The 11,865-nt window shown below is 38.9% G+C and overlaps 1 protein-coding gene across 1 annotated transcript in view; it reads left to right on the top strand.

Annotated features, from left to right (window-relative positions):
* Nucleotides 1-350: 350 nt before the first annotated feature.
* The window catches only part of LOC146642451 (cholecystokinin receptor-like), a 70,032-nt gene continuing 58,517 nt past the window's right edge, over nt 351-11,865 (top strand). The window contains exon 1 of the mRNA XM_085398363.1: nt 351-471. Coding sequence (XP_085254489.1) covers nt 351-471 — 121 coding nt within the window. The remainder of the gene's footprint in view (nt 472-11,865) is intronic.

The raw sequence follows: 11,865 nt of genomic DNA, 5'->3' as shown, positions 1-11,865 counted from the left end.
AACAGAGAGAGAGAGAGAGAGGAAGAGAGTGTGAGAGCTCCTCAGTTGCCTTAGCAGCGCAGCCTCATTCCTCCACAGTCGGGCTTCAGTCCGCTGTACTGCGCGCTTCCCGGGGCTTCCCTCACGGCTCCCCATCAGTTAACCCTGTCACACTCCGCCTGGTCTCCATTTATTCCACCGTGCTCGAGATTTTAAAAAGAGAAGAAGAAGAAGGAAAAGAAAAGCAAACAGAACTCTGGGCCGCCTCCAAGTTTCCTAAACGCCCCTTCTCCGGCTGTTATGAAGGAAAAGGTGGCGGGCTGATCGGCTCAGTCACTCAGCGCAGGTGTGAAACCAGAAGCGAAGAGAGGATGGCTCTACGGACGGGGAACGGGACTGTGACGGAGTGGGGGAACCTCAGCGTGGAAGTTAGCGACTACAACGAGAGCAACACGAACCGCTCCGTCCCCAGCAGACCGGCCAGAGCCAGAGGTAAGAGCACACAGTTTTCCACAAATGAATCATCCAGGCTGAGGTGTTAAACCGCTACAGATGGCACCAACACCTGGCCCCAGACCCGGTATAAACAGATAAGGTGTTAAACCCTAATGTTGTTATTATTATTATTATTATTATTATTATTGTTGTTGTTGTTGTTGTTGTTGTTGTTATTATTGTTATTGTTATTAGTCTGATTTGGCTTAAATTGCCAACATTGTTCTTCAATATTCATCTTTTCATACAAACTAAATGTGAGTGATTAAAAAAAAAACAGCTTTCATTTCTTGTTAACAGTGGTGATTCCCTCCAAGTTACAAACAGACAAATGACTAATTCCTTGGTTACAAAAATGCAATCAATAGACCTCATGTAATTTCCTCTCCTTACTCAGATATGTAGAACACCAAATGATGTTTTACCTACAGATCATTTCCCCCCCACACTGTGTCAGATCTGTATTTTTTAAAAGAAAGCCATTTGCAATCAGGAGTTGTTTTCTTTCTTTCTTTCTTCTTCTTCTTCTTCTTTTTAAATCAGCTCTCCTCATCCTCATTGTATGTAACCAATCACCCAGCTTTCCAATTTACTGCTGCTTCTCTCTGCATCAATAACGCCCCAATCAGAATGAGCAGCAGCAGCAGCAGCGGCAGCCTTGTGCAGAGTGAAAAGCAGCTCTAATTCCGAGTGTTTGTTCTTCTCGCTCTCAAAGTGGGCAGGAGATTAAGCCCAACACCAGAGAAGATAAGGCTCTCACAATAAGTCTATCAGGACACCAGTTGAGCACACAGGCTGATTTGGAAAATGAGGTTGAGAGGCTCTTTTTAATTTTTTTCCCACCCCCCGCCTCTGCTGCAGTATCGAGAAAATTTCAAATCGTTCCTCGCTAAATAATTCAGAGCCATTCCTCCTTGTGTGCTGCATTACTTTTATTGACCTTATATGTGAGGCAGGCATCAACATCAGTGGGGTGATCTACCCAGAGAGCAATCTAACACTGTGAGAATTGTGGTCACATTGCTACGTCCACCTCACATGGCTGGCTGGCACATAAACTTCTTTTTATTCATCTTCATCCTTCAGGGTCTCCTCAGGCCATAAGACAGTGATGGATATGAATGTGTATTGTTACTCTCAGATATCCACAGCTGGGGCAGTAAATTAAAGCCCCACCCCGTCACTTGAATTCCTGATGCAAAAGGAACAGAAATGGTTTGTTTTGATGTTGGGGAGAAACAAAGAAATCAATTTAATATTATAAATGGACCTTGATGATAGCTTTCAACATAAAGTGTTAAATTTAAGGTTAAATTCCACATCAAAAGTAGTTTAGGTGAAATTCATTTTAAAAAGTTATTACAGTAGATGAACACAGTGCAAATATATTCTCACACACTGAAGTGGGTTTCATTTACTCTACAAAGTAGCTTCAGTTATTTAGCAACAATCAGTTTCATCAACTCAAAAATGGGAGAACATTTCAAATAAAGCCACATTAGTTTATACAGTGTAGCTGTAGATTCATATTAATTAGTAACTGTCTTCCGCCATGGGTGAAGGTTTTGTTTGCACATTTGGAGGTTGGGCATTAAGCGAGGACCAGAGGGATGCTCACCCTGGAAACTTTATGCAGAGTTTTGACTCATTTGAATGCTTCATTTATCTTTTGTTTACTTTGTTATTAATGTTATTTATGTAAAAGAAAACACAAAAATCTGCAGTCACTGTGCTGACAGTTATGTTTTTTGTCCCTGGCATCCCTCCTGAACTCCTGAAATCTATGTTTTCACTATAGAATAATGAGCAGATCATTTCCTCTCCCACTTGTTTCTCCTATAAGACATCATTGTATAGTGACAGATCCCAGTCACAGCTTTCTGTAGCCCAGAATGGGATCTTTAAATAAATTATTTTGTCTAATGAACAGTCAGAAGTGATGGGTGGGTGGTTTATAGCTGTATTTCTAACAATTACAGGGTGCTGTATTCAGCTTTATATCACAACTGCAGCCTGCGCTGTTAAGCATTTCCTTTTCTCTTAGTTACTATAGAAGTCTTCAAGTCGTGAGGTTTACCTCTCTGGGCTGGAATGGAAGTTTAAAGCATGAGCAAAAAGAGAGACGTGACACAAACTACTGTACAACGTGAAAGGAATGGGAGCATGCTGCTGTTCTAAAAAACTGGCGTACAGTAGATTCCACACTCACTCAGGCAGGTCTGAACATGAATATACGATGAATGTATTTTTAGAAATCACATGGCGTAAGCTTTGCAGGGATCTCATTATTAAACTAAACATCTTGAAACGCACTTAGAAGGTGTATTTAATGTTTTGTTCTTTTTTAACTACAGAAGAACCAACAGATTTCAGTTAGGGCAGCTCAAAAGAAGACTTCTGTTGTTATCTGCAGTCATTTATGTGTCTCTGTCCTGGATTAGACATGCATGTGGATGTGCATAAGTCAGCGAGTGCAACAGAAAAGCTGGAACACAGAACAGAGCAGGCGTTAGTGACATGAGATGTGACAGTGATTGTGTCAAAGGCAGCAAAGAAGGAGGCCCTCAGGTCGAGATGGGCTGCAAAGCGACAGTTGAACAGAAACTGTGAGTAGGTTAATATATCTTAACCAGCCTACCCTATTTAAGTAACCGGCAGGATGTGAAAGACTTATGCTATACCTGATTTTAAAGAAAAAGAAAGAAATTCAGGATGTCCACACTGAGGTCAGTGGGAAGAATATATTGCTTTCATTCACTTGCACCTTTTTCTTTCTGATTTTGATTTCTTTGTATGGTTTTCTTTTAAATTTACATTCTGCAGATGACTGACATGTTTTTACCGCTTGTCTGAAGAGTTGCTTAACAGATAGAGCAGCTGTAAAATAACGACTGCACAGAACTAAAACAACATCGGACATGCATCATTTCAAAAATAATCCTTCTGGACTCCTGAGAGCAGTTCAGTTCAGACATGGTGCTGCTTATGTGGAATATCTGTAGCTGCACCTTGGCTATGCTTAGACACTCTCCGTTCTCCAGATGATTCAAAGTGGCACTCTGCTGAGCTCACCCTGTCTTGCGATGAGTTATCTTGAAGTGGATCTCATGAGCATTAAATGAACATTTGTTTTTAGAAGGAATCCAATAAGTCGCCTTGGGCACTGAGCAAAAGTGGAAAAACCGGAGAGCAAGACAAGAGACGTGCTGCTGCAGAGTCAGCTGTGCACAGTATACACAGTAAAAGAGCTGGGAGTTTCTAACATTGTACCCATTTCTACAATGTTGTATCTTGTGGAAGAAATTAGAATCTTGTCCCCTTGGGGTGTTTACATAGTGGTGTTGTCTGTCATAACGCGATCACAGTAATCAGAGCTAATAATTGGAACATTTTGAAGCAACTTGTTGAGGTGAAACAAATTGCATGAATGCACTGTGAGTATAAAGATTTGAATCATCCTGATAATGAGAAGCTGCATCTTGATAAAATCCTGGTCTCTTAGTAAACAGTTCCTGCCTTTGCCCTCTCATCAGGTTACTCCATTAAAACAGCACATACAGATGAGAATAAAGTTATCAGGCCACATATGAATTAAAGCTTCTGTCAAAAAAATTCTCAAGTGCTTTTTTCTGCAGAGTGAGGGATTTTTAATATAGCATTTTTAAACATACTAGCTTCCATTAGAATTTTCTGTTTGCACACAAGAACAGCATTATTTTAGAAAAAGCAAGAATCATTAGCCCCCTTTTATTGAGCCATAACAAAAACCACTGCTGTGCAATGATGTGCTTTAACTCAACGCTCAAAGCTTTTAAAATCAAGTTAAAACAGAGGTTTTTCTTCTCATATACACACAGTATAAAAACTCAGCAAGGATTTGAGTTGTCACTTGAGAAAGCATAATGCCAGAAAGAAAGCTGGAGACAGATATACAAAGTTATCAGAGCATTTCTGAGTGTCAAGACCTGGAGTGAGAAGTATGAAGAAATTCAAAGAGGGTCACAAAGTTTAGAACAAGCCTGGCAAAAAGAAACTAGTGAGAGATGGGTATAAAGACCCCAGAAAAACTGCCAAGACACTAGTGAGTGACTTAGCCAAAGAAGGCAATCACTAGAATCCTGCACAGGATTGGATTGCAAGGCTACAGACCAAGACAATCTCTACTTCTGCAGAAGAGACATCTTCAAACCGCTAAGAACAACCTGGAGTAAAATTATGTATACTGAAAGTGTGTCCTTTGGTCACATAAGATGAAACTAGAGCTCTTTGGCCGTAGAAATGCTGCTTATGTTTGGAGAAAGAAGGGGCATGCAACATGAAGAACTGTCCCTGCAGTGAAACACGGCGGCGTGAGCACTATGCTGTGAGGATGCTTCAGTGTTTCTGGAACTAGCAATCTTGTCAAGGTGGAAGGAATCATGAGAAAAGAAAGATAAGTGAAATTTTTTTAAAGAAAACCTCCAGCAGTCTGTAGCAAAACTGATTCCGAGTCATCGCTTTGTCTTCCAACATGACAACAACCCAAAACATACATTGCTTCTGGAGAACTACCTCCAAAAAACCAAAGAGAATGTTATTGTATGGCCTGCACAATGCTCTGGCTTTAATCCCTTTGAAAATCTTTGGGATGAACTGGAAACTCAGGTCCATGCAGGAAGACCATCAAGTCTGGAGGAGTCTGAGAGACTCACCCTAGAAGACTGGACTGGGATTATTTAGGAGACATGTGTGAGACTTGTTGAAAACAACAAGTGTCTGCAGACTGTTATCCAGTAAAGGATATACTGTTAGCATCAAGGGGGCTAATCATGAGTTTTTTGGTTTTTGTGAAACAATTTTGTTTTTTTGCACAATATATAATAATGTAAGGATCCAAAATAAAAGTAGGATGTTTGGAAAAATTCCCTGCTCTATTTAAAAGAATTTGGGAAATGCTTAAAAAAATAGGAGATTTTTAAGGGGGGTTAATAATTTTGTCCTCATCTGTATATCACAGATCTACACGGTGTATAGTGACACCAGCACTAATGAAGATCACATCAAACAGGAGCACGGTTTCAAATCCTTGGAATAGCTGTATTGATCTGTAATGTTCTCTGTCTGCACTCTGGCTTTATTAACTCACGACAGCGGAAGAATGGAATGAAGCCCAAGCCACAGTCATATAAGGTTACCCAATATCGGTTAGGCTCAGTGCATATAATGGGTGGTTAATGTCATTCTCAGTTAATCCTTTGTCATGCGATTCACCAGAGTGGTCTTAGAGACAAAAGAAAGACCTGTTTACAGCTGTGGCACATGAAAAAAGAAGTTTATTGAATCTAAAATATGAGCTTTAATATTTGATTGATTCTTACTTGGTGAACTTTAGGTTCCAATTAGTAGTTGGGCTGCATCGTGTCTCCTGGTGCCTTGCTGCTGGCTCAGTTTACAGCGTGATTTATAGAATTTCAGTGGCAAACGCCTTGACTGAATGTTTAATTCAACACAGAAATCCCTAAAGGGGAAGCTCTTGTAATAGCTATGAGTTGCTGGCGATCGTGGCTCAAGAGTTGGGAGTTCGCCTTGTAATCGGAAGGTTGCCGGTTCGAGCCCCAGCTTGGACAGTCTTGGTCGTTGTGTCCTTGGGCAAGACACTTCACCCGTTGCCTACTGGTGGTGGTCAGAGGGCCCGGTGGCGCCAGTGTCCGGCAGCCTCGCCTCTGTCAGTGCGCCCCAGGGTGGCTGTGGCTACAATGTAGCTTGCCATCACCAGTGTGTGAATGTGTGCGTGAATGGGTGGATGACTGGATATGTAAAGCGCTTTGGGGTCCTTAGGGACTAGTAAAGCGCTATATAAATACAGGCCATTTACCATTTGCTGGCTCCAATTAGAGAACAGAAGCGAATGAGAACACCACTGAATTAGTTTCAGTAAATTGGGGGTCAAACAGTGAATTCCCCTACTTTTACCCCTACTGGTTAACACTTCATTGACAGGAATTTTACTCCATAGTGATCAGCAAGTTTTCTTAATGGGTCTTCAAACAGAAAGAGACTACCAGTCCTGTAGCAAACACAAACCTTGGAATGCCAGTAAATTTCAATCACTTTTAGTGATGACAGGCAACATATCAATTAGGGATGATCCTGAGCAGACCCTGAGTTAAACGTTGGGTAAAATCTCACTATTAGATGTCAGTAGATTACAAATTGCAGTTAATTTAATTCTGGTTTTGTACCCCTCCCAATTCAAATTCATAATCCCAGCTATGGTGGCTGCTGAAGGACAAACATCTCTGGTCACTGTTCATCTGTAGTGAGTTCAGGCCGTAAGTCTGCTGTTTACCTCAGCTGTCAATATGACTGCAGCGTCCGTATCCCGAGTGTCACATCTATTTACTATAGAGAAAGCTGTACATTTTTGTGAAAGGAGTCCGATATGAGTCAATGTGCTCACTTCTGACTGATGACAGTGATACTGGGGTTGCAGCTGTTTGTTTGTTTTAGCTCTGCTAGCTGCTGTTGAGCATTGTTAGCTGGCATTAGTAACATTTTCTTTGAAGTGGATGTAATATTTTTTTACACAGACACTTAAATTCTCATACAATTTAAGAATGTTATCAAGCTGTTTATCAGAGGGAATGTGTGATTTTCAGGGCACTCAGCCTAACACTTAACAACGGGAGGGTTGCATGTCTAATCTGCTGACAATAAGCAATTGCAAAAGGAAGGGAAAGACATAACCACAAAGAGACAATTAAAATAAATGCAGGAATGTTAAATGGTCATATTTAGCTTGCAAGAGCTACTTGTGAAATTCAAATCTTTGAATTAAAATAATCTCCTAAGGTGTACTACATATGTGGCCGACTCTAACCACTTACATAAAATGTGATTAGGCAGAAGGCAACGCCCAGCTTGGCCACGGTCCAACGCGGCAACATGGTGGCTTCTATGAACAGCCTGCTCATATGTATTTGTAATGGAATAGGTCCAAGTTTATAAGTAACTTGTACATAAACGTTTACAAGATTTATATACGTAAATAGTCATATATAGTTTGGTGGATACTAATCTTTGAGAGCGTGCGTGGGAAACCGTCCAGAAGTGGTGGCTCGTCATTTGCGACCTCTCGAAAACTCAGAAGTTGATGTTTTTGAACCGTAGCGGTGAGAGAGAGGAAGGATGCTAGCATCAACTAGCTAGAGGAAGATGTCAACTCCACGGAGCATCAAGTGGTTACCTTTCTACGGTCCAAAGGTGTGGAAGTGGATTATAACAACATTGAGGCTTGCTACCCTCTACCCCGAAAAAATGACAGTGACAAACCAGCCATCATTGTGAGATTTGCAAACAGAAAACACAAAACAGCACTGTTAAAACAAGGAAAGAAACTGAAAGGATCCGATGTCTTCATGAACGAACATCTGATAAAAAGAAATGCGGACATTGCCAGGAAAGCACGTTACTTGAAGAAACAGGGAAAAATTCAAAATACATGGACCACCAACTGCAAAGTATTCATTAAACTCAATGGAACACCGGAACAAGCCAAAGTGTTGGTCATCAGAAATATGGAGGAGCTGGACAAATACTGAGGTCAACTTACTCTGGAGGTATGAATGCACATGTGACGTGACACACAACACATGGCACAGTCCAAAAGAACTTCATCTGCATCCGGCAACAATATCAATATCAATATAACTCATTGGAATTCTCTTTATGATAATCTGGAACTGAGAACATTTCGATACACAGACCATAATGCTCTAGACTTAGAAAAGGATATAGACCCGGAAAATAATTTCTTCTACAACATTAGCAGTAACTGCTGCTACTTCACTGATGAACAGTTTAAGCACACCATCAACACGGAAAATAAATTATCAGTAATCCATTTTAATAGCAGAAGTCTGTATGCCAACTTCAACAATATAAAGGAATATCTAAATGAGTTGACAAATCCATTTGGAATTATTGCCATTTCTGAAACATGGATCAATGCGGAGAAAGGAATGGACTTTGGACTGGAGGGATATGAAGTGAATTTTGTAAATAGAAGGAACAAGAGTGGAGGGGGAGTAGCTGTGTATGTGGATAAAAACCTAAACTACAAGGTGGTAGAAAGTATGACAACTGTAATTGATAATTTACTAGAATGTATAACAATTGAAATTTATAAGGAAAAAGAGAAAAAATGTAATAATTAGCTGTATATATAGAACACCTGGCTCTAGTATTCAAGTATTTAATGACTTCATAGAGGAAATATTCTCTAAAACAAATCAAAAAGTTATGTTTATCTATGGTGATTTTAATATTGACCTGTTGAATCCGAAAAAGCATACAATGACCGACGAATTCCTAAACACTATGTACAGTTTGAGTTTACATCCTAAAATAACCAGGCCTAGCAGAATTACACCAGATTGTGCCACCTTACTTGACAATATTTTCACTAACAATATGGAAAACAACATTGTGAGTGGAATATTAATTAATGACATCAGTGATCACCTACCAGTTTTTGCAGTTTATGACACTAATTATAAGAAAAATCAGCATGAAGAACAACTGAGATACAGACGTGTAAGGACAGAAGAAACTGTGAATGCACTTAAGAACGATCTATTAAATCAGGACTGGGACAATGTGTACAAAGAAGCTGATATTGATATTGCATATGGCATATTTTTAAGAATATTCATGGAGTTGTGCGATAAAAACTGTCCAACAATAAAATACAACAGAAAGCACAAATATTCAGATAGACCATGGATCACTAAGGGTTTACAAAATGCATGTAAAAAGAAAAATACACTCTATAGGGAATTCCTAAAACAAAGAACAAAAGATGCTGAAAATAAATATAAAAAATACAAAAATAAGTTGACCAATATTATACGTGTATGTAGAAAGGAGTATTATAGTAAAATATTGAACAACAATAAACATAATATGAAGGGAATATGGGATGTTTTAAACGGTATCATTAAAAATAATTCTGGACAACAAAGTTATCCTCAATACTTTATCGACAATGGCAATATTATGGAAAACATTGCTGATAAGGTCAACAGCTTTAATCATTATTTTGTAAATATTGGACCAAAACTGGCAGAACAAATTCCTGAGTCACTGCCATCAGTAGACTGTAGTGAAAACCTGATTGATAGGAACCCTAACTCAATGTTCCTCACATCAGTGGAGGAAAAAGAAATAATTGACATTGTACACATGTATAAATATAAAACATCTACTGATTGTAATGATATTGACATAAAAATCGTCAAGAAGGTCATTGAAGGAATTGTAGGACCTCTAACATATATTTGCAACTTATCATTTCAGACGGGAAAAGTGCCAAACAAAATGAAAATAGCCAAAGTTGTGCCGCTGTATAAAACCGGGGATAGACGCCACTTCACAAATTACAGGCCTGTTTACGGAGCCTTATACCACGTGGTACAGAAGCTGTGTGATGCTAAAATTAGCAGGGAAAAAACAACGGAGAGCACGTCAGGGATGACAGGAAAGTGACAGGAGAAAATCCGTCCCGGTCAACCACCCAAACATCAATAACGGGAACCTTATACAGCGCTTCCCTATACACGTCGAACTCCCACAGGCACAAAGAAATTATGGAGGCTATCACTTATCACCTGACCAAAGATATGGCTCCCATCAACACTGTGCAAAACGAGGGATTTTGGAAAATGATCAACACCCTAGACAAACGCTACACAGTGCCGTCCTGCAACTATTTTTCTATTGCTGCACTACCTGCTCTATACACGCAGTGTCGAGCAACGGTGGAGACGGAATTTCAAGCACTACAACATTTTGCGGCAACAACAAAACTTGTGAGACATTTGTTGTTTTTATGTTTATTTATTGTTTTCATGTTCAGTCTCAACTGTTACGAAGATGATGTGCAGTTAATAAGTGCAATAAATATTTGTACTGGAAAAGAAAATCGTGAGAGAATCGTGATCTCAATTCTAAGCCAAAAAATCGTGATTCTCATTTTATGCAAAATCGTGCAGCCCTACAATCAATCATGACATATTAATTAATAAACTGGAACAGTACGGGATCAGGGGGATTGTACTGCAATGGGTGAAAAATTATTTAGGTGACAGGAAACAATTTGTGAAGCTGGGTGTCCGTTCCTGATCATGCTTGGACATTGCTTGTGGTGTTCCACAAGGCTCTGTACTGGGTCCAAAATTATTTATTATTTATATAAATGATATTTGTAAGGCATCTGATATATTAAAATTAGTATTATTTGCAGATGACACAAATATTTTTTGTTCTGGGGGGAATCTAAAGGAGCTGCTGGATACAATTACTTCAGAAATGTGCAAAATTAAAAAATGGTTTAACAGGAACAAACTATCGCTAAATCTAAGTAAAACTAAAATTATCTTATTTGGGCATTCCCTTAGAAATGCACAGGTGCAGATTCATTTAGATGGTATGGAAATTGAAAGAGTACTTGAACATAAGTTTCTTAGTGTGATTATAGATGATAAATTAAACTGGAAGTCTCATATAAATCATATACATAACAAAATTTCAAGAAGTGTCTCAATCTTGAGTAAAGTAAAACACATTCTGGACCACAAATCACTCCACATTCTCTATTGTTCCCTGATTGCACCGTATTTGAATTACTGTGCAGAGGTTTGGGGCAATACTTACAAATGTTCGCTATCATCAGTCTTTATATTACAAAAAAGGGCCATAAGGATAATCCATAAAACTGGTTACAGAGATCATACAAATCCACTATTCTTAAAATCAAAAATTCTAAAATTCACAGATCTGGTTCATTTTCTCACTGCACAAATTATATATAAAGCAATAAATAACCTGCTTCCTGACAATATTCTAAAAATGTTTTCTAAAAGGGAACGGGGATACAATTTGAGGGGGGAATAAAATTTAAAACATCCTCGTATCCGTACAACATTAAAAAGTTTTTGCATCTCTGTGTGTGGAGTGAAGCTGTGGAACAGACTAAGTAAAGATATGAAGCAATGTCCAAGCATGGCGCAGTTTAAAAAGCGGTTTAAGGATATGGTTTTTACAGGGTACAGGGAAAAGGTAGAGATTTGATAGGGTGTTCTTGTCTAATATTTTCATGTGTGTGCGGGTGCACAGGTATGTTGGTATGGGTATATATATATATATATGTATATATATATATGTTACACATAACATGTAATGTAATTGCAAGGAGGTATTTCTGTAGTCTATTTATACTAGATAGTGGAAAAGGGGTGGGATTAAATAAGCTTATGCTTCTTCCTGCTCCTTTTTGAACATGAACGTTATTTGGAGTTGTGGTTGCTCGTTTTCCTTTTGTTTTGCTTTGTTCATTTGTCTTTTTTAATTCTA

The sequence above is a fragment of the Rhamphochromis longiceps genome, linkage group LG23, assembly GCF_057381845.1.
Source record: "Rhamphochromis longiceps isolate RC_006_pf linkage group LG23, R_longiceps_female_GT1.1, whole genome shotgun sequence".
Lineage (NCBI taxonomy): Eukaryota > Metazoa > Chordata > Actinopteri > Cichliformes > Cichlidae > Rhamphochromis > Rhamphochromis longiceps.
Note: the sequence above shows the minus strand (reverse complement) of the source record. Positions and strands in the feature narration are given on the sequence as shown.